This window comes from Leuresthes tenuis, unplaced genomic scaffold (genome assembly GCF_036924035.1).
Source record: "Leuresthes tenuis unplaced genomic scaffold, fLeuTen1.0.hap1 SCAF_21, whole genome shotgun sequence".
NCBI classification, from domain to species: domain Eukaryota; kingdom Metazoa; phylum Chordata; class Actinopteri; order Atheriniformes; family Atherinopsidae; genus Leuresthes; species Leuresthes tenuis.
The window spans coordinates 23,789,691-23,812,005 of record NW_027325375.1 but is presented as its reverse complement, the minus strand read 5'-3'; the positions used below and the strand labels follow the sequence as shown (position 1 = coordinate 23,812,005).

General features: G+C 41.6%; 2 protein-coding genes across 2 annotated transcripts in view; one reads left to right on the top strand and one right to left on the bottom strand.

Annotated features, from left to right (window-relative positions):
* Positions 1-17,951, top strand: part of cltca (clathrin, heavy chain a (Hc)) — a 29,905-nt gene extending 11,954 nt beyond the window's left edge. The window contains exons 3-30 of the mRNA XM_072375497.1: positions 630-898; positions 1,058-1,219; positions 1,327-1,440; positions 1,689-1,862; positions 4,150-4,347; positions 4,523-4,723; positions 5,048-5,200; positions 5,390-5,512; positions 6,732-6,869; positions 6,970-7,134; positions 7,836-8,016; positions 8,559-8,722; positions 9,764-9,889; positions 10,750-10,892; positions 11,161-11,395; positions 11,517-11,639; positions 11,728-11,873; positions 11,984-12,167; positions 12,264-12,456; positions 12,596-12,753; positions 12,847-13,119; positions 13,223-13,540; positions 13,718-13,849; positions 13,948-14,058; positions 14,154-14,324; positions 14,478-14,699; positions 16,192-16,267; positions 16,689-17,951. Coding sequence (XP_072231598.1) covers positions 630-898; positions 1,058-1,219; positions 1,327-1,440; positions 1,689-1,862; positions 4,150-4,347; positions 4,523-4,723; positions 5,048-5,200; positions 5,390-5,512; positions 6,732-6,869; positions 6,970-7,134; positions 7,836-8,016; positions 8,559-8,722; positions 9,764-9,889; positions 10,750-10,892; positions 11,161-11,395; positions 11,517-11,639; positions 11,728-11,873; positions 11,984-12,167; positions 12,264-12,456; positions 12,596-12,753; positions 12,847-13,119; positions 13,223-13,540; positions 13,718-13,849; positions 13,948-14,058; positions 14,154-14,324; positions 14,478-14,699; positions 16,192-16,267; positions 16,689-16,822 — 4,787 coding nt within the window. The 3' untranslated portion in view covers positions 16,823-17,951. The remainder of the gene's footprint in view (positions 1-629; positions 899-1,057; positions 1,220-1,326; positions 1,441-1,688; positions 1,863-4,149; positions 4,348-4,522; positions 4,724-5,047; positions 5,201-5,389; positions 5,513-6,731; positions 6,870-6,969; positions 7,135-7,835; positions 8,017-8,558; positions 8,723-9,763; positions 9,890-10,749; positions 10,893-11,160; positions 11,396-11,516; positions 11,640-11,727; positions 11,874-11,983; positions 12,168-12,263; positions 12,457-12,595; positions 12,754-12,846; positions 13,120-13,222; positions 13,541-13,717; positions 13,850-13,947; positions 14,059-14,153; positions 14,325-14,477; positions 14,700-16,191; positions 16,268-16,688) is intronic.
* A 1,548-nt stretch (positions 17,952-19,499) lies between these two features.
* Positions 19,500-21,233, bottom strand: ptrh2 (peptidyl-tRNA hydrolase 2). The gene is made up of 2 exons (XM_072374631.1): positions 21,154-21,233; positions 19,500-20,758 (listed from the first exon to the last, which is right to left on the bottom strand). The coding sequence occupies exons 1-2, from the start codon at positions 21,192-21,194 to the stop codon at positions 20,233-20,235; spliced, it is 567 nt and encodes a 188-aa protein (XP_072230732.1). The 5' UTR covers positions 21,195-21,233; the 3' UTR covers positions 19,500-20,232.
* Between the last annotated feature and the right edge of the window lie 1,082 nt (positions 21,234-22,315).

The following is a 22,315-nucleotide window of genomic DNA, read 5'->3' as shown; positions in this document are numbered from 1 at the left end:
TGTTCACGTGATAGGGTTTGCCACTTTGGCTTAAAACACAACAAGTTCATTTCAAAGAGCTAGGCGAATATAGAGCTTAGTTTGTAAGACTGCTGAAAACAGAGGAATGCGTGTATTCAAACACTCACTCTCACAGTTCAAATGCATCACAGGCTGTTCGTCTTGTTTACTCCTTGTGCATTAGTGTTAGGTAAACTGTATTCGTATTGGCCTGCCAAATTACTTGCCTAAAGAGTTGAGAATCAGAACGTTTATTTGCTTCAGTTGCACACAATTGACACAATCAGGTACCTTGTGTAGCCTCACTGGAGGCAGAAATGTACTTCCTTTCCTCTTTCTTTCCATGCTACTGTCACTACACTGGTTGAGACTTCCAACTCCTGCATGCTCGGCATCCCCCTTCTTTTTGGAATTGTTGTAAAATCACTGATATTTCAGTTTGAATCTATGGTATCAAATTAATTTCAGTGTGTTTATCTTCCCTCGAATGCACAGTATGTTTGTGTGTGGGTGGGTGGGTGTGTGTGTGTGTGGACGTGTGTGTGTGTGAGTCTGCGCACAGACATTCTTGTCAGAAAATATAATATTCCCCTTTGGCCTGGTTCGTGCCCTCATTCTTTCCTCTTTAGCGGCCAAAACCCTTCAGATCTTTAACATTGAGATGAAGAGCAAGATGAAGGCACACACCATGACAGACGATGTTACCTTCTGGAAGTGGATCTCCCTTAACACAGTTGCACTTGTGACTGACAATGCTGTCTACCACTGGAGCATGGAGGGCGACTCACAGCCGGTGAAAGTCTTTGATCGCCACTCCAGCCTGGCAGGCTGCCAGATTATTAACTACCGCACTGACGCAAAGCAGAAATGGCTCCTCCTCATTGGTATCTCAGCCCAGGTAATTTTATTGTGCATGTGTTGAATTAACATCAAACATACTGATGTCAGTGCTGTACTTTCTGTAATGCACAAAGTACCTGTGTGTTAGATCAATGTGTAGAACTTTTTTGGGCATCTTGTGAGTCAACTTGAATGTTATTGTTTGTTTGTTTTTTAGCAAAATCGAGTGGTGGGAGCCATGCAGCTGTATTCTGTTGACAGAAAAGTTTCTCAGCCCATTGAAGGCCACGCTGCCAGCTTTGCTCAGTTTAAGATGGAAGGAAATTCAGAAGAGTCAACTTTGTTCTGCTTCGCTGTCAGAGGCCAGGCTGGAGGGAAGGTGACTGATTTTATTAACCTGATGGGGATAACTGACCGAACGTCATTGATATTATTGGAAAAATTGAATGAGCCTACTTTTCACCTGTGCTTTTGTCTTCGACCCAGTTGCACATCATTGAAGTGGGGACCCCGCCGACTGGTAATCAGCCGTTTCCAAAGAAAGCTGTGGATGTCTTCTTTCCTCCAGAAGCCCTGAATGACTTCCCTGTGGCCATGCAGGTATGTTTTCATAATTGAGCACGCTGACATAAGATGAATGATGATAAACCGCTTATCCACTGTCCTCAATATACATCATCGTATAGCATCGTCAAACCTCACCTTGAATGATAGACTTTCCTAAATACACTTTGAAAACTCACATAAACACTTTTTTTCTTTCTTGATTTGAAACTCCTTACCTCTTTTTCCTCTGTTTAAAACAGGTTATGTGGAGGGACACTTATTTGTTTATTTTTAATTTACAGATAAGCGCCAAGAATGATGTGGTTTTCCTTATTACTAAATATGGCTACATCCACCTGTATGACTTGGAGACAGGAACCTGCATCTATATGAACCGCATCAGTGGAGAGACCATCTTTGTCACGGCTCCACATGAAGCCACCTCAGGCATCATCGGGGTCAACAGAAAGGGACAGGTAAGATGACCAACTACGGCTCATCCTGACTGTTGTGTTAATATCGCCATAGAATTTTGCCAAAGACACAAACTATTCTTTATAACCTTTATAAGACAACCTTGATGGAACCACTTCTGTGTATACGGCCTTTTTTTTTTTTTTATCAGCAATCACAAATCAAAAGTACAACATCAAGCATCAGTTGTGGCTTGTGCCGATGACGACAGCATTTCCTTGTTTGTCTGTCATCATCTGGCAAGTTCAGACCCTGCCAGGAGGCATTATAAATAATCCAAGGTATAGTGTTTCACAGAGTAGTGAAGAGGGTTGTGGCTTGACTGTTTTTGTCAAACTGAACAAGAGAGGAGAACTGGATACAGCCAGCTGATGAATAATGTTCCAGCCAGGCCACACATGAATTATTGAGTGTAGAGAGGAAAGCTGATCTGAGCTGTGGCAGATCCTGCTGGAGGCTGGGACAGTCAAGTGTCAAAATGTGTGTGCGACATTACATGCACACATCTACAGACGTGGTGATCTGAGAGATTATAGGCTTCTGACGAGGCCCCTCAATGATGCCAGTTAAAGTGAGCAACAAAATTGGTAATCTGATACTCATCAATATATTACTACAATGCTGCATATATTTCAGAAAGACTCATGACGGTAACTGAAATGACTGGAAATTTGGAATTAATTTTAAACCTGTTACCTGATTTATTTCTTCTTCTTTTTTTTTTTTTTTGCAACAAGTACAGACTTAAATATTTATGTTAGTACTGAAAATGATATCAGGAAGCACAAAAGTTTTGCTCAGCTACAAAGATGTTTGTTCCTTTTATCTATTTGGCAAAAATCAATAATACAACAATGTTATGCTTGGAAATATGCCAAGATGTTTAGGGGGATAAAAATGTATGTTGTTTTTCACCAGTTTGTTGAAATGACTTGATTATAATTGTTTGTACACTGCTTTAAGTTTTTTCTGTAGTTGCCAGCGAGCTAAACGTTTTTAGCTCTAAACTTGGTAGTGACTTCCTGTTTGAGTCTCCGTATCAGGATTTTATACGACTCTCACTGCGTGGTGTATATGTGCTGCATGTAACTAGTCCATACAAATTATGGAGACGAACCGAGGTTTAAAAATAGCGAAATTAAAGGACACAGAAAGGGGGAAGGGGCCACTTCCCCTAAACACATGACATGTTGTGGGAGGCACAGCCTGGTGCCCTCAATCCTCTTAGTGCAGGTCCTCTATTCCACTCGGTCCCCTCCTTATTTTCCACGTCATCAGTACAGCAGTCGCCTGTGACGAGCCTTCACGTTTTTTTGTGGACGGTTGTGTCTGGGTCAGTTAATCACCTGATACTGCAGCTCATCTGTCATCTGATGCTTGGTGCTGTCTTAAGTTGTTCAGGCAGGTTCGTTGTTTGTTTTTTTTCCACTTAAGGCTCAGGTCTGAAGGTGATGTTGCTCTGTCCTTTCTCAGGTCTTCGCTCATTTGAGTTATTTTTTGAGTATTTTGTCAGATTTTGAGAATTTTGAGAATTTAGTTTAGTCTTGCTCACACTCCCAGCAAGACCCACTACATCTTGTGTAGAAACCAGTATCTCCACTAAGAAACCTGTTTTTAGTCTTGAAGTTATTTCCATGTATTTTAACTACCTCCAATTTGTCCCCACATTATAGAGAGTAAGTGACCCTGAACACATAAAAGCTGGGGCACTGACCAGCTGGGCTTGTTTGTAGAGGGGCCAACACTAGCTGCCTTTCTCCTTTAGCCCCCTCCCTCCTTTTCCTCCATCCTGCTCTTTTCATTTGACTCTTTTTTTTGTCTCAGTTGCCAGACCACCCCCAAAAGCCCTGCGTTACACTGACCCACCGAGATAACATTTGCATTCAGCATCCACATCCCGAGGCTAGAAGACCGTTAGTGGAGTTTGATGCTACTGCTCACAGCTCCGCTGATTTCTGCTACCGAATAAAAACTAAGAATTAGTTTATATGTCATTGGTTCAAATGAAAAAAAAAAAAGATGAAAAGGGTCATCCATTACTTTGAAGCAAAATGTAATTATTTTTTCTTCTTGTGGTTTAGTGAAACAGTGAACTTGATTTCATAATAATTTATGGTACATACATGATAAAGGCATATGAAGGGGGATGTTAATGAAAGTACAGCACGTTGGTAGTAGGATGAACACATCTGTGCCTCTGAAAAGGAGAACCTACAGCAGAAGGGAGCTGGATAACCCTGAAATAACCACAATCATATGTCCTAATGGGAATTTTCTGTGTTGACACAGGTGCTGTCTGTCTGTGTGGAAGAGGAAAACATCATTCCATACATCACCAACGTGCTACAGAATCCAGATCTTGCTCTCCGATTAGCTGTCCGAAACAACCTTGCAGGGGGTGAGGAGCTCTTTGCACGCAAGTTCAACAACCTGTTTGCAGCAGGCAACTACTCCGAAGCTGCCAAAGTTGCTGCTAATGCACCAAAGGTACTCTTTCTTTCAGCAAAGAGACCAGCAACACCTCACTGACACAGTTTGACAATAAGTTCTGTTTTGTTTGGCTGTAGTTCTTGTACAGTTTATGGATTGTACTTAATTTACTTGTACCTACCAATATTGGCTTACATCTCTTCTCACCTTCAAATAAACTTTCCCCTCTCAGGGTATCCTGCGCACCCCAGACACCATTCGTCGCTTCCAGAGCGTTCCCACTCAGCCAGGCCAGACCTCTCCCTTGCTGCAGTACTTTGGTATCCTGTTGGACCAAGGCCAGCTCAACAAGTTTGAGTCCCTGGAGCTTTGCAGGCCTGTCCTCCAGCAGGGACGAAAACAGCTTCTGGAGAAGTGGCTGAAGGAGGATAAGGTACTCCAGACGTTTATCTTCGCCTCCACTCTCACAAAGAGGCACTTCCTGAGCTGGCTGATTTGTTTACATGCCTTGGTTATTATTGTGGATTACATGAGAACATAAGATATGCCAGGAATTTCTACACTTCCCTTAGAAACTGTGAGTTTGTGTTAGAGTTTTCCCAAGTAAAAAAGGTCATTTTAGATTTAGGGTGAAAATAGATATATTTGATGGAGAAGAAAAACAAAATAAATAAAAATTAAAAATAATCACATTTATGTTTGCATTCCTGTTGAATTTGTGAATTAAAGTGCTAATGTTACTGGTTCCACATTTCAGTTGGAGTGTTCGGAGGAACTGGGTGACCTTGTGAAGGCAGTGGATCCCACATTGGCTCTTAGTGTCTACCTGAGGGCCAACGTTCCCAACAAGGTCATTCAGTGCTTTGCAGAGACTGGTCAGTTCCCCAAGATTGTCCTGTATGCCAAGAAGGTACGAGATCATATTTGCTCATTAGTTTCAATAAATCTGACAATACAATGCTAAATTAACAAAGTTGTTTGTCTCCATTTGAAATAATCAGCCTCTGAGCACTTCTTTATGGTCTTTGTTGTCTGTATTTGTCATTTATAAAGTCTTTAAAACTTAATTGTAACTTGTATTGTTCTGTGTTTATTCCAGGTGGGCTACACTCCAGACTGGATCTTTCTGCTCAGGAATGTGATGCGCATAAACCCAGAACAAGGTCTGCAATTTGCACAGATGCTGGTCCAGGATGAAGAACCATTGGCCGACATCACACAGGTCAGAGGAAATCAGGAGGACTCTCAGACACCCCATGCTTTTACTGTTAATTAAATGGGAAAGTACTCGCTCTTTGACATTGTTTTTATTTCTTCTTTTACACACGATTGGGGTCTTTGAAGTAAAGGCCAACCCGATATTTGATAATGAATATCGACATAGTCACCTTCTCAGATTCTAGTCTGCTATTAACAAGCAGACCCTTAATATCTCTTCATGTGGGGCAGAAAATGTGTCTCACCACAGGGTAACAACTGCAAATCTCAAATATCTTGGTGTATAAAGGAAATCCTGTTTTTCTTTACTTCCTACTACTGCAGAATCTCTGAAATGCATTTGTCAACCGCTGACTGAATTTTCTATGGTGCCTAAAGTGCTGTACTGGCAGATAAGGATAACACATTGCAGCTAAGGAGTTCTCCTCTTATCGGAGCACAAAATAAGTTTTATTCCGCCGGCCTTACACTGTACAGCATGCAACTGAAGTAAATATAACCCTGCATTTAAATGTCAACTCTAAATTATTTTACCTCTCAATATTTGCAATATTTCTAAGTTGATAAGAGAATTTACACCAAGCTTTATATGGAAGAGCTGCCAGAGATATTAGAAATGAATTGGAAAAAAAATACCATTGAGTCTACACAAATATTGGAAAAGGATACAGAAAGATCTGTGACTAACTAGAAAAAAAAGGCCAGAGTACCTTTCATCAGAGTTTCAGTAGTTGGACGGGTGCAGCTACTCTAATTTCTTGTAGTAACTTCACTATTGTCGTTGACATGGATACAGTCCTTTAGTTGTTTTTTGGCGTTACCTCATGGAGATTATGTGGTTTGCTTAGTTTGTTGAGTTGTTGCATGAGTTTTATAAAAGAAGAAATGTTAAACCTATGACCCGACCAAGTATGTTGCCTGATTTGTATCCATTATTTTTTTTGAAAGATGACATAATTTGGAAGTATTTCACATATTGCATGAGGGTTTGCTCACATCTGTCACATTTTAAACTGTTAGACTGTGGCAGGAATGTTGGATTTATATACAGAGGTGTTGAGTAATGCTAACACATGAGTAGTATCTTGTTTGATACAAAGTCTTCGCCGGGTAATAGTCTTGTAATAGTAGTAGTAGTAGTAGTAATAGTAATAGTCTTGTGACTTTTGACAGCTACACATATACATTCAATCTCTCACCAGTGTGTTTCTTTGTCCTCTTAGATTGTGGATGTATTCATGGAGTACAACCTGATCCAGCAGTGCACCTCTTTCCTCCTTGATGCTCTAAAGAACAACAGACCCTCAGAGGGGCCGCTGCAGACTCGCCTGTTGGAGATGAACCTCATGCATGCTCCACAGGTGGACCAGTCTTCTGATTCTGCTAAATGGAGTTCAGTTCATTAAACACATTTTTTTCCCCCCTAACTTTTCTTTTTCATGTTTCTTGTTCTGGATATAGGTCGCTGATGCTATCCTTGGAAACCAAATGTTCACCAACTACGATCGCGCTCACATCGCCCAGCTGTGTGAGAAGGCTGGACTCCTGCAAAGAGCACTGGAGCACTACACAGACCTGTATGACATCAAGCGCGCTGTGGTGCACACGCACCTGCTTAACCCTGAGGTAGCCTTCACTTACTTATTGTGTGAAAGTAAATTCAGGATGTGCTCACACTTAAGATATTTGGTTTGATTAAAATCAACTCTGGTGTGGATCTCTGTTAGTTGAAGATGCCTGCGGACTGAGACCTCTTGAAAATGTGGGTCTCGGTCTGCTTACAGACAAACTCTGGTGTGGTACCATTGAAATCTACATGCAGTACAAACCAAAGACATTTGAACAAACAGGACTTGAGCCTTTATTTCAGGTCTACCTCATTTCTCTAACGACCACGGAGCTTTGTTGCTCGTCATAACACAGTTTCAATTTAATATTTCAAAAGCTCTTTGCAACATGGCCGCTGGTTTGTGTATCGTGTACTTGAATCCAAAGAGTGTATCTGTCCTGACACAATGCTTTTTTTTTTTTTTTTTTTTTTTTTTGGAGGTTCTGTCAACAGAATATACATCAAATAAGTCCTCTATTCAGGGTGTGACCTTATCCGGAGGATTTTTTTTAAATCTGGCATCTGTTGGTTGATTAAAGAAAATGCCACTGTGAACAGCAAATTAAACCAGGACTAACCTGTGCTTTGGTCCAGTCCAGGACACAGAAGTGTGAGCTCAGCCTAAAACTAGCAGCTGCTTTTGTCAGTGTAACATTTCTGATTATGTCATTCTAGATTTAACAAAGTATGATTTACACGTGTCCTCCCCCATTCACAGTGGCTGGTGAACTACTTTGGTTCGCTTTCAGTTGAAGATTCTCTGGAGTGCCTCAGGGCCATGTTGTCGGCCAACATCCGCCAGAACCTGCAGATCTGTGTCCAGGTGGCTTCCAAGTACCATGAACAGCTCACGACCCAGTCACTCACTGAACTCTTTGAGTCCTTCAAGAGCTTTGAGGGTAAGAAACCAGACCTCTGTACTGGCATCCTGCCTGTGCAGACTTAAGCAATGTCATCCAATCAGCTCAAATGTTGATATACTTGAATTTAATTTACTCTTCTAAAAATCCCGCACATCAAGCTCACCTCGAAATAAGAAGCAGGGAAACAATGGCCAGTGCAGACATTACAACTGAATGTGCAGTTGACAGTTAATTTAAGATTATTTTGTACTCAGTCTAGATTTTAGAGTAGCACAGTTAGTCTTATGCTGCCCTGCCCATGTACTCAGAGATATCTCAACTATCAATCAGACAATTAGGCCAGAGCACAGGCAGTAGTTTGTGCCTGGAGTTGAACTAAAGCAGCCCTTTTTTTTTTTTTTTTGGATTCTTTTTTTTTTTTTTATTAGAATAATGGCGCGGAAAAGTTAGATCCTCGAAAAATACAACGTGGAGCAATACTTTAATGGCAGTCTGATCTTTTCAGGATGTATTATTGGATCCACAATGTGGTCATTAGACTGAGAGAGACAGAGAAAACTTGTTTTTGTTTCCTTCAGGTTTGTTCTACTTCCTGGGCTCAATCGTAAACTTCAGTCAGGATCCTGAGGTTCACTTCAAATACATTCAGGCTGCGTGCAAGACAGGCCAAATCAAAGAGGTGGAGAGAATCTGTAGAGAAAGCAACTGCTACGACCCTGAACGTGTCAAGAACTTCCTCAAGGTAAAGCCACAGGGACGGGAAATGTTGAAACAGACACTCAACAGTTCTTTTCATCTTTTATTTTATTATTTATATGTGGTCTCTCAGGCCTTTTTACACTAAATCATTTTTTCTATATTGTCACATCTAGTTGTAAATCAGTTTTTCAGAGTTTTCTGTAATCTTGGTCTAAGGATTAGACTTCTTTGTGATGCAGTTTTGTCATCTTCATTTCCTGCCACATAATCTCATACATTTTGACTCATTTGTTCAGATAATAAAATGATTAATACCATTAACTGACCCCAGCAAGGATGTCTGTGTTAGTTATAAATGTTCAAGGAACGATCCTGATAGCAACTGTCTATTTTATTTCATCTTATTTTTATATTTTTGCAATGGCAGGACATGTATCAGGTAAATTTATTTTTCCCCCAAAGTGCAGGACCTTCCATTTCCCCCCATACACCTTAACTTGAAACATGGGATTGAAATATATAGAAGTATATTTATACACCAATCCTTACACCCTTGGTCCTAGTAATACATTCTATGCCTTCTTGTGTGTAATTACAGATATAGGTTAACAAGTCAGGTTCCTGTATTTTAAATAAAGAATCAATACTTGTCTGTGTGTGTAGTGTTTAGTTCTTTAATATAAGGTTGTAGTCAGCTCAGCATGTTCCTGCGTAATAGAACACATTCCCAGTTTGTTAATCCTGTAGAGGGCAGCAGTGCATCATGGGAGTAGTGGTCATCTCTGCTTCGACCTGACAACAGGCAGCTGTCTGCCTAATGTTGTGTTAGAAGAATTTTATGAACTGGTTTTGTCCCAGTTGTGTTCTACACACCCATCCTTCAGCCCATCAGTTGTGTAGTAGTTGCAGAACCTCTCAGGTGTCACTTGGTCTAATGTTTCTGGAAATTTCTTCTTCTTCTAACAAGTCATAGAAGATCAACCCTGCTGTGTCAGATTTGAGGACACTGGGCTTGTGTGGAGGGTTCCCTGCAGGTTACAATAATTTTCTTTCATCTTTTTCTTCCTCACTCTGTGTGACACAGGAAGCCAAACTCACCGACCAGCTGCCACTCATCATTGTCTGTGACCGCTTTGACTTTGTCCACGACCTGGTCCTCTACCTGTACCGTAACAACCTGCAGAAGTACATTGAGATTTACGTTCAGAAGGTAAGTGTTGATGGCAGAGACATTCAGATTAGTTTTAGGGGTTGGAATCTCAAGGCACCTCACAGTCTAACTACTATTCAGAGGGATGCAAAACCTTTATAAAAAAAATTGTTTTTTTTCCTTTACGGGGCTTCTGTTTTTTTTTTCTCACTGTGTGGACTACTTGGTACTTTCAAAGCCAAGTATATGTAACAATCCCTAACTATATTTATTGAATATTACAGAATTCTAAAAAATATTCTCTTGTTGTGTGCAATCAGCATTAAAATCCCTCATTTATTGTTTCACGATTGCTATCTGCCAATCATCTGTGATAAAAATGCTCAGTTATGTTTGCATAAGATGTTTTTGCCAGTCGTGTTACAGCTGCTATCTTAAGTGATTCCATTACGTCAGTTTTGGTCTCGTAAAGTGTGGAGATATCTGTGTCAATAAGATATCTTCGAGATGGGATGTTCTCCAAAATGTACAACATTGTACAAAAGCTGTGGTTCTCAGACTGAACACAGTTCCAAATTATTGTCAATATCACCGACTCAGTGGCCTTCTGGTTGGCAGGAACTACACCTGGATGTTTTTGTCCTTCCCAGTTGGAGGCTGCTGATCAGATTCTAACTTGTGCACACTGAAAGTTTTCTGCTTTTCCAAGTTCTTCCTTCTGTGTCCCATCATTATTACCTGATCAGCTGACATATAGAAAGCCAATATTTGACATTTGTGAATCAAATTTGAATATTCCTCGTTCCCGTCACGATGCAGCTAAGATTTGATTTATCCCTCTCCTAACACTACTCTTTAACTACTCCGCCACTGTACACTTGCTTTAAAAGTGTGAGATTCACTGTGCGCTTTTGTTTTAGGTGAATCCCAGCCGTCTGCCTGTTGTAGTTGGTGGTCTGTTGGATGTGGACTGCTCTGAGGACGTAATCAAGAGCCTTATCTTAGTTGTCAGGGGACAGTTCTCCACTGACGAACTGGTCGCTGAGGTGGAAAAGAGGAACAGGTGATGTGTTTCAATATATTCACTCTTAACAGAAATTTAACTGTAAATTGTCTTAAAAGCATGGATTTATTAATCTTCTCACAGTGTTCATGTGTAACTTTTATTGACGCAGTTATGCTTGTAATTTGAATGAATGAAGGACTTTAAAGAAAAGAGCTGAACCTATCCGTCAAGCCAAAATGTGTGGAACTCCATTTAGTACTCAGAGGATTGGATTTTGCCTTGTCTCTTGGAGCCTACAAGAGTCCTGACATTCCTTTTCTTTCAGGCTGAAGCTGCTGCTGCCCTGGCTGGAGTCTCGTATCCACGAAGGCTGTGAAGAGCCTGCTACCCATAATGCCCTTGCAAAAATCTACATTGACAGCAATAACAACCCTGAACGCTTCCTGCGGGAAAACCCTTACTATGACAGCCGCGTGGTGGGAAAGTACTGCGAGAAGAGAGACCCTCATCTGGCCTGTGTGGCTTATGAGCGAGGACAGTGTGACCAGGAGCTAATCAATGTGAGGATACATCTTTACTTCCTTCTCAGACTTATTGTTTTAGTCCACCTACTCTTTTTGCTGTGTCCCACTGCTCTCTCCATAGCAGATAGCATTTTTAATTTTGTCCTTGTCACATCAGGTTTGCAATGAGAACTCACTCTTCAAGAGCTTGTCTCGCTACCTCGTCCGACGCAAAGACCCCGAGCTCTGGGCCAGCGTGCTGTTCGAGAGCAACCCCTTCAGACGGCCGCTCATTGATCAGGTATGGTCCACGCGAGTGACGTTTAATCTCAATCAGGACCCTTGCCGGGTGTCGCTCTAAGCTTCAGTTCTTCTCTTTGTGGTTTCAGGTCGTGCAAACCGCTCTGTCAGAGACCCAGGACCCAGAGGAGGTATCAGTCACCGTCAAAGCTTTCATGACCGCCGACTTACCCAATGAGCTCATTGAACTGTTGGAGAAGATTGTTTTGGACAACTCTGTCTTCAGTGAACACAGGTCTTTAGCTTCAACATGCTGGGCTTGCATTTGATCCCAGAGTCACTCTGATATTGCATAGGCAGCTGGAGAGTGAGTGTGCTCAGGATGTCGTTTTCTTTTTGCCTTAGAAATCTGCAGAACCTGCTGATCCTGACAGCAATCAAAGCTGACCGTACCCGTGTGATGGAGTACATCAGCAGGCTAGACAACTATGATGCTCCTGATATCGCAAACATCGCCATCAGCAATGAGCTTTTCGAGGAGGCCTTTGCCATCTTTAAGAAGTTTGATGTCAACACCTCTGCTGTGCAGGTTTGTCATCACTTTTTTCCACATTTAGACACATCCTTCAGTGACTGAAAAAGATTTGATCAATGTCTTACTGTTTTTTTGTTATTTTTTCCTTAGGTGCTGATCGAACATATTGGCAACCTAGACCGGGCCTACGAGTTTGCTGAACGCTGCAATGAGCCAGCTGTGTGGAGCCAGCTTGCCAAGGCTCAGCTACAGAAGGAACTGGTTAAGGAGGCCATTGACTCGTACATCAAAGCTGATGACCCCTCTGCATACATGGAGGTGGTGCAGGCTGCAGATAAGAGTGGTAAGAAGGCTTTTCAAAGCCAGCGCCACTCAACACGGCACTGTCAGCATAAAATGGAGTTGAAGCAGTGTTCCTCATCTACCAGGAAAACGAATGGCTTCATGTTAAAACTAAACTCACTATTGTAAATATGTTTCAGGTAACTGGGAGGACTTGGTCAAATTCCTTCAGATGGCTCGTAAGAAGGCCCGTGAATCCTATGTGGAGACGGAGCTGATCTTTGCCTTGGCCAAAACCAATCGCCTGGCTGAACTTGAGGAGTTCATCAATGGACCCAACAATGCTCATATCCAACAGGTTGGTCTCCCTCGGATACGACCTTTGTCTAATTAATCTGTCGGATCAAAATGGAAGCACTTTATTTTTATTGTGTTGACACTTTTTTTTTAGGTCGGTGACCGCTGCTATGATGAGAAAATGTATGATGCCGCTAAACTGCTGTACAACAACGTCTCCAACTTTGGTCGCCTGGCTTCAACTCTGGTGCATCTGGGAGAGTATCAGGCTGCTGTGGATGGTGCCCGTAAGGCTAACAGCACCCGCACCTGGAAGGAGGTGTGCTTCGCCTGTGTGGATGGACAAGAGTTCAGGCTGGCACAGATGTGCGGCCTCCACATCGTGGTGCACGCTGACGAGCTGGAGGAACTCATCAACTATTACCAGGTAAGAGAACTGTATTCAATTATTTAAAAGATAAAAAAAATATATATTTTCTATATATAATTTAGCCTTTTTACAATATGCCATCATCATCCTTCTGTCTTAGGACCGCGGCTACTTTGAGGAGTTGATCACCATGCTGGAGGCCGCCCTGGGCCTGGAGCGTGCTCACATGGGGATGTTCACAGAGCTCGCCATCCTGTACTCCAAGTTCAAGCCTCAGAAGATGAGGGAGCATCTGGAGCTCTTCTGGTCCAGAGTTAACATCCCAAAGGTCCTGAGAGCAGCGGAGCAGGCTCACCTGTGGGCCGAGCTGGTCTTCCTGTACGACAAGTACGAGGAGTTCGACAATGCCATCATCACCATGATGAATCACCCAACAGACGCCTGGAAGGAGGGCCAGTTCAAAGACATCATCACCAAAGTACATATCTTAACTAACTGTTACTGAATAAAGGAATCTTGTGTTTTGGCAACATTCCAGCAGAATTATGATTGCCATGCTTATAATTTAACTGCATCTCTTTAGCCAGTGGAATTTCTTTTTAAATGGTATTTAATTAATCCTGTAGTAATGACAACCTTCCCTCACTGTGTGTAGGTGGCTAACGTGGAGTTGTACTACAAAGCCATCCAGTTCTATCTGGAGTTCAAGCCTTTGTTACTGAATGATTTGCTCATAGTACTCTCCCCTCGACTGGACCACTCACGCGCTGTCAACTTCTTCAGCAAGGTACACTTAAATTGTTCTCACACTGATGAAGAAGGAGCGACATGAACATGTTCTGTGAGGTTTAAACTGAGATAATCACTGGACATGTCTGTTAACAGGTGAAACAGCTGCCTCTGGTCAAACCTTACTTACGATCAGTACAGAACCACAACAACAAATCAGTCAACGAAGCACTTAACAACCTCTTCATCACAGAAGAGGACTATCAGGTGAGCGTCTTCAACGTCACTGTGTGGTTTCTTGTTGCTGTTTATTTAGGAAATTCACTGATCTTTGATTTGATTTTTTTTATGTCTCTTCTCAGGCACTGAGGACATCGATAGATGCCTACGACAACTTTGACAACATCTCTCTGGCCCAACGCTTGGAGAAACATGAGCTGATTGAGTTCAGAAGAATCGCTGCCTACCTCTTCAAAGGCAACAACCGCTGGAAACAGAGTGTGGAGCTCTGCAAGAAGGACCGGCTTTATAAGGTGCTTTTTCTATTTCCACTAATATTTGACTCCTCCTTTCTGTTGGAAATAGATGAGGAATTACTTGACAGGGTTGAAGGGGAGGGGTGTGAAAGACCAGACGCTGTGTATTTGTTTGTTTTTGAGCCCGTCTGTGCTGTTTCACCCCGGCAGGATGCCATGCAGTATGCATCAGAGTCCAAAGACACGGAGCTGGCAGAGGAGCTGCTGTCCTGGTTCCTACAGGAGAACAACAAGGAGTGTTTCGCCGCCTGCCTGTTCACCTGCTACGACCTTCTGCGACCTGATGTGGTTCTGGAGACCGCTTGGAGGCACAACATCATGGACTTTTCTATGCCATACTTCATTCAGGTCATGAGGGAGTACCTCTCAAAGGTGCGTCCGTCCTTTTAATGCTGGTCTTGATTTAAATCCTCTTTGTATTCCACATAGGGTCATGCTTCTTTCCTTTGAATAGAAATAACTGCTCTCAAAAATGTCAATCTCAGTCTGATGTTTTATATTTATTAGCATTGCTTTGCACCTCTGCCAGTTTTCCTCATTAGGGAATATTAAATCATGATCTCCTGTGCTGCACCTCTTCTCTTCCAGGTTGAAGCAGTTAAGGAACAGGTGAAAGTCAAAGCTGTTTTTGGTCTGGTTTTTAGCTCGAGAGATTGCAGCCTGGAGTGTGCATGGTTTCAGTTGTAACACAAACAGCACTCTCACGTGGACATCTGTTAGGCTCACACTTCAGTTGTTGGGAAGTGTTGCAGCTATAAAAACCTTTGAACTGTAGCAGTCTGCAAGAATAGGGGAGTAAAATTGTGTATTCACTTATTGGAGCAAATGCACTTTAAACAATAACTTGAACCGTTACTGCTAAACCTTTTACTTTGATTAATGAGCATGTGAATCCTTTACTTTTTTAACCTTTCAGCAATTATAGATTATATGTAAGCTACTTAAAAAGTGCATTTCCTTCCATTTCAAGCTTTACATGTTCTTGAGAGGGATGGTCCGTCTCTGACCTGGTTACTGCAGGATGCATGTGAACACGTGTCGTGTTGATGGTAGCAGCAGGCTGTTTGTTGTGCCTGGCTTCCTGCTGAAGACTTCCTCAGTCACTGCACTGCATCTCAGTGCTGCAGCTTCATGGCCAGCAGTGTCTCACAAACACGCGCGCGCACACAGCATGGGACCGTCTCCGTTTACAGAAAGTCGACAAATCATCTGAAGAGTTTGTGTTTGTGAAGGCGCATGGACACACTGAATGATGAATGTTTAAGAAAACAAGAAATGAAGTGCACTGCTCAGCAAGCTCATATTATTTTTAGAAATGATCTGCATCCCAGTGCTGCTGCTTTCCCCCTCAGAACTTGATATGTACATGTTGATCATTACATCTGACTTTATTATTTATTCATACCTTTAAGATAACCTTTAGTAAAAAATGATCTTTTCCTTCATTATATCTGTCAAACAGGGCATCAGTCAGTGGAAGTTCTTTGCTTATTAAGCAATAAGCAGTCAAATGACAGCTTTAACTTGCACGTGGACGCTGAGGCAGCATGTTAATGTATTTATCAGGTAGATTTTTTTAGTTTGAAGCGTGGACACTGCCACGGCTCTTCTGCTCCAAGTCCTCGGCTGCTTCTGTGCGTTTCTAAAAACCCAGACTGCCTCCATGATGTTTGGGTTCGGGCTCTGTGTTGGTCAGACCATCTGCGACGGGACTTGTTGCTTTTTGTGGTTGTCATGATGGATAAAAACCTAAACATCAGTCGCTTTTCTTTTCTTTTTTCTTTTTAAGACTTTTGTAATGTATATGTTTACTTGTAAAAGGTTTGGACTTTGTTCTAATTGGGATTATTTTCCACCTTTGCAGGTAGATAAACTTGAAACCTCAGAGTCCCTAAGAAAAGAAGAGGAGCAGGCAACGGAGACGCAACCCATCGTCTACGGTAACGGTCCTACAGTGGCATCAGTGTCCACTTTACTGTGATCAGTATCAACAGGAGCAGGTTTCTTTTCACGTAGCTCTTAAGGTTATCCAGGCTTTCCTGCTGTCCTCGAGCCTGATAGAGCTCCAAATATGTCGGTATGTAATTCAACGTGAGAATAGCAAGGACTTATATAACCACAAGAACGGGGTGAGTCGCTGTAGGATGTCATCACTAACAGAAGGAACATGATTGATGAGTATTTCATACATTCAATCTAAATATGATTGAATGGGTCGGGCTTGTCAAGACGTTTTAAAGCCTCTTCTTTGTTGACGGGAAAAGGGTTTCGAAGTTGTTTTGTCAAGGGGGAAAACGAGAAATAACTTGAGTTTTGCATCGGAGCCGGTTTACCAAGCTTTTGTGTTTGTGTGTGTTGCAGGAACACCTCAGCTCATGCTGACAGCGGGCCCCAGCGTACCTGTGGCCCCTCAGCAAGCTTACGGCTACGGCTACCAGGCTCCCGCGGGATACGCTCAACCAGCAGCTCAGCCAGGCTTTGGCTACGGCATGTAAAGAACCCTTCACATTCAGGCTGGAGCCAGCATCCATCCATCTCCCACAGTCCTTCACCAGGCCATTATTGTCTCTCTGCTCTCTCTGTTTGGAGTGAGAGATAATACTGACAAACTTGTTTTTCCTTTTTTTTTCTACTTTTTCCCCCTTTTTTTTAAAAAAAAACTGTCATGAAGGACTTTGTTTCTATTGTCAAAAATATTAAAAGATTGAATCATAAAGATTAATTTTCTCACATTCCATATTTACTTAGATTAATTTTTCTCATGTCTATTTTATTTGAACGGGAAATGGTTTATGTACAATGGGGAGGGGGGTTATGGGAAGAGCCAGTCCTCTTCCCAGATTAGAAAGAGGTCTGTTGTGAAGCATCTGATTTGCACTCTGTAGTGAGAAGAAATTAATGTAAAACCTCTTCCTTTCATGTGTGTGAGCAGCTTCTTCTGTCCAACTGTACAATGCATTTAATTATTGTATATTCAGCCACAGAAACCGCGACTGTATTCTTTTATTTTGCAACTTCAGACTGCCGCTTTCATGACCACCATCCTGAAACACTACGTTTTCCTGCTCATAATCCCACTCTCGGTCTTTTGGGCTTGTTTGTTGAAGAAGATTTTACATACGATTTTACGGGGAAGCTCGGTTCTTTCCAGAAAAGCCTATGCAGAATTCTCCAGACTAATTTTCTTCCAAAAAAAACATTTCCATGTGCTTTACATAGTGCTCTAACGTGGGACCCGAGGAAGGACTGCAGACCTGTTTGTGTGTGACTAACATGCCCCCTTTCTGCATCGTTTTGGTCACTTGTCACTGAGTGTGCAGGAGATTTTTCCTTTTCTTTTTTTCACACTTTCTTCTCATGTCCTGTTGTGGTTGTGTTTCACTTTTTTCGTTTGACCTGCTCATCCAAATCCAAGACGATATCGCATCACATGTGGGGGTTTGAAGTTTTATCAAAGGCTTGCGTGTATACAGGAAATCAATCATTAACTCCTTATATTCTTGTCTAAATTACCTTAGATTTAAATTGTGCACTTACAAGACTTGATTGTGCATAATCAGGATCATAATGAATGAAACAGCGGTTTTGTTTTCCACTTAAAAATAAAGGCTTCTTGTTTGTCAAGAGCAGTGTGATTTCTTATGTTTATGGCTTCTTGGTTCTTCAGCACAGATGAACAGGCAGAGGTGCCACAGTTCTGGATTCTGTTGATATGTTCGAGGAATAACATTCTAGCTTCCAGTTAAACTTTTTAATTGATTTATGGAAGGTTCACCTTTGAACTTTAATCTGTTATGGATGTATTAAGATGTGTCAATACTATTTTAGTTCATGGCTAAAACAAATACATGTGTCAGTTTAAACATGCTAATGAGTCTACTGATAAAGGAGTGATTGCAGAGCTTAACGAGCTGTTGCACCTGGCTGTCGGTGGACACGAGAGGATTATGAAGCTCATTCAAGAAGGTTATTTTGCTCAGAATGTGGCAAAATATGTTGGTTGTCCACAGTCTGCTTTGTTTTAAATTTGGAACAAGTGCAAACAAAAGGGAAACGTACAGGTCGACCAAGGACGATGTTCAAGGTTAAGGACAGAAAACTCAAAATGGAAAATAAACAAAAGAAATTAAAGATAAGTGAGTAGAAACAGAAGTCAGTAAAGAGAAGAAAACAAGGTTCCAGCGGGCTGAAGAGAAGCAGTGATGGACTGTGGATGATAGGATGAAAGTGATATTTAGTGTTGGATAAGGAGATGATGCTGGAACTTTGGTCAAATGAAACATTGAAAGATGACCGCCTGAAGAAAACAAGCTAATTTCTACAGTAACTGATGATATCGTCTTGATGTCAGGTCAAGGACCAGGGAAGATGGCAGTTTCATTACCTCTTCAGTAAATGTTCAGATGGACACTGATCGTTTGAACTCATTCCATCAGTCAGAAGGAGAATTGATGTCATTTTTCAGAAGACATTTTGCCACAGAGCAATCAAACCTTTCTTTGGGAAGGAAATATCATCTGTGACGTGACCAGTAAACAGTCTGAATCTCAATCTGAATTGAGATTTACAGCTGAAACTTTAAAAAAACGGGCCCATGACGAGGCTCCACCCTGCAACACCCTGCTTTGCAAGAAAGTTGGATTCTAACAGGAGAAGAATATTGTTTTTCTTTAGTAAGGTCCTCGGAGAATTCAAGCTTCCTCCAAGCTTGGCGATTTCATCATTTTTGCCAGGGGCTGTAGTTCAAAACCAAAAACACTCATTTCATTCAGACATGTAGTTCCAGCACCCTCTCCTGGTACATGTAGGCAGGTGTCAGAAGTGAAGTAGCCCCATAAATACTTTGTTCTGCTTGGTGCCAGTTACTGCTGGTCTTATAATGCAGTGTTCATGTTATAAAGTAGAAAAATGCGAGTAAAGATGCCACTGTAACTCAAAGAAGCCTTCCAACATGTTCACATAAAAACCAGTGTACCTGTGATGATAAAAAGAAACGATCTGCGTGGCTGTGCAGAAGAATCAACATGTGCCCAGTAACCAGTGCGGTGGGCTTGGAAACTACATCCTAATTACACTCTGCAGAAAAACACGGGGATGTGACATTCAGGGGCAAGTCTGATGAAAGATGAGCATAGGTTGTATTTTTTATTATTAAGAATACTTAAATTGGGGATTAAGAGCCCAACAGATGCATCGTTTAATGAATTCAGCCAAGACTGACTCACAAATATCAGCTTGCATGTTGTAGACATGGCCTTCATTCCACGTATTTGGGGAAAATAAAAGCTATTTGCAGTTATTTAGAAATTAGAATTTGCATTTCTTTTTTTGACCGCCTTTATTTACATCAAGAATAAAATAAAGCAAAGCGTCCCACTACAACTCCACTACTTGTGGAGTCAAGCGGCATCTTTCGGATCATTTGTTCTTGGTGGAGAATTGATGGAAAGTTAAATAATGACCCTATAATTTTACCTTTACTGTGGTTTTATGTTCTTAAGGCCTTTGTATTAATATATATATATATTAAAACTCAACAAATATATCAATACCAGAACATTTGTACTTGCTAAAGATCAGAAAAGGCATCACCTCTAATAACAAACAAAAATTTCTCAGGCTTCACGCTGTACGATCAGATCTGTCTCCGAGCATGAGCAGCAGGTAGAGGACTGCAGCATTATATCCGTTTAATGAGTTTGTGGCACATTCACTGACCATTCAGAATAAATTGTCTTTGCCAATTTGTCATTACTGCTAAACAACAGTAAATTGATTTCTGTGCTGAACTAAGATAGTTGTCAGATACAAAAAATAAACTCACGGTAGCACAGTTTGGTTTATATTAAAAAATAATTTTATCAGCAAGGAAATTCTGTCATCTTAGAGATGCAAGTAGAAAACTCTAGTAGAGCTTTAAGTCTCCAGTGACACTGTCAATCAGGTCAGCTGGGCCTGGGCCGATACCCAGCACAGTGCGTGACCCAGGTGCAATCTGTGTCCTCCCTGCATCCTGGATGAGGCTGACAGTGAGGCCTACTTCTTTGGCATGACCCAGCAGATCAATCAGGGCGTCTTCATCGGGGGCTTTCACCACCACTTTGGGCTGGCCGCAGTACTCCCACTGTTTCAGCAGATCCGGGCTCTTGCGTTGAACCTGCTTGTAAGCCGACACAGCAGCATGGGAACACTGGGCGGCGACCTTCCCTTTGCCCATCTTCAGGTCATTTCGGACCACCAGAATCATCTTGAACTCGCCTCCTTCTCCCATCACGCTTGCTTCTCCGCTGCCGTTTCCCATTGCTGTCATCAGGCTCTTGGATGTGGGGCCAAATCGAGCCCGGAGGTGCCAGCCGAGGAAGAGTCCACAGCCCAGTCCTGCTACCAGACCCAAGCCCAGCGGAGCATTTAACAAGTCCATATGGTCAAATCTGTAAAATATACACAACAGTTGCATTTACTGTACATTCATAATTCAACAGCCGTCCCAACGTTCATGGACAAATTACCTCCAGATTGACCACATGTTTTTTTCATATACTCGTTGAACAGTTATTATTGTAGTTGCTCAATGTTGCCCGAGATAAAGACTTAAACGGGTTTCAGTTTCTGAACACCGCATGTTGTGCATTGACCAGTTAATGGAGTGGGCTAACGAGAGTTAGCTTCCAGGCTACGAGCACCAACTGCCCAACTGAAATAGTTAAAGCTCGTGAGCTCCACTCTACGAAAAAAACAGACGAACATTCACACATTTTCACACTTAACCGTGAGAACACAAAGCAGTAGACCTGACTGAAAATAATATATTAGTCACATGTCATACCTGCTACGCGCGATGCCCTGCCGGCATGAATGAAGTTTCATTTATTTTCTGATGACTTCCTCTCTTCTTCGTCGTCGTCGTCTTCTTCTACTACTGCTACTACATCCATAACAACGACTTCTTCTTCTTCTTCTCCTTCTCCTCCTCCTCCTACACAACCGGTTTAACGGCAGTCGACAACGTCGAAGTCCCGTCACCGCCATCTCCTGGTACTAGCTCCTCAAATGTCCATTTAAATCCTTCTAAGGAACTGTTTTGACCCACACTCTTTTATTAAATGTAATTCCTTAATAACACAAACAATTCTACAATATATACACACCGGGTTACTAGGTGATGATGTTAAACATTCAGTGATTTCCAGAAATACTGCACTGAAACTTGATTTTGACTTTGAAGTTTGATTTATTTGGGATGGAATGATATTTGACAAAATTTTGATAGTTTGGGTAGGCTCATTTGAAATTTTTACATTGTTATGAAAAAAGAAAAAACAAAAACATGAAGGAAAAACAATGGATATAAATCGTGAGCTCGAAAGCTCAAGCAATATTTGAACACTTCAAGGCAAACTTCAACATAGCAACTTGTTGTTTGGGTCCAATGTTTGGACATTTTTGTGAAAGTCTCAAATGTATTTTGGGTTAACTTTGAAAAGAGTTGTTTGGCTGGTGCAAACAGACTATTTTATCTTTATCAGAGTCAAGATGAACACAGACTCAACGGAGGCAATTATAGTCAACCTAAAACAGCTGTGCAGCGGTGAGATTTTTTTCTATTACCCAAAACTTCAGAATTACCACAGAGACTTGGTTAGTGTGTGCATAATGTCAGGCAATTCCATGATCCACGTTTAAAATTTCAATTTTATGTTAAGATCAAGTCTGTTTAGTTTCTTCCACATAAAAAACCACAAGGACATTTAAATATATGTGCATTGTGTGTGTATATGTTCAAACATGAACCCTTTGCTATCGATAATTAACTATTTAATCAGTTACGTCTTCTTTAATGCTATACATGCCAGATGTTCAAATTTTTGCTCCTACATTCTGTTAGTCAGGGAGAGGTCAGACTTAGTTTCTAAGTGATGTTGTTGTCTTACATCATCAGTGAATGGCTTGGTTGATCATGTCCTCGTGCTAGTTTACCTTTTAATTAT

Bases quoted from the DNA above. Each gene is read 5' to 3' on its own strand.
- ptrh2 (XM_072374631.1), bottom strand. From the start codon at position 21,194: ATGAAACTTCATTCATGCCGGCAGGGCATCGCGCGTAGCAG. The intron at 20,759-21,153 runs GTATGACATGTG...TATATTTTACAG, and splicing joins CAGGGCATCGCGCGTAGCAG to ATTTGACCATATGGACTTGT.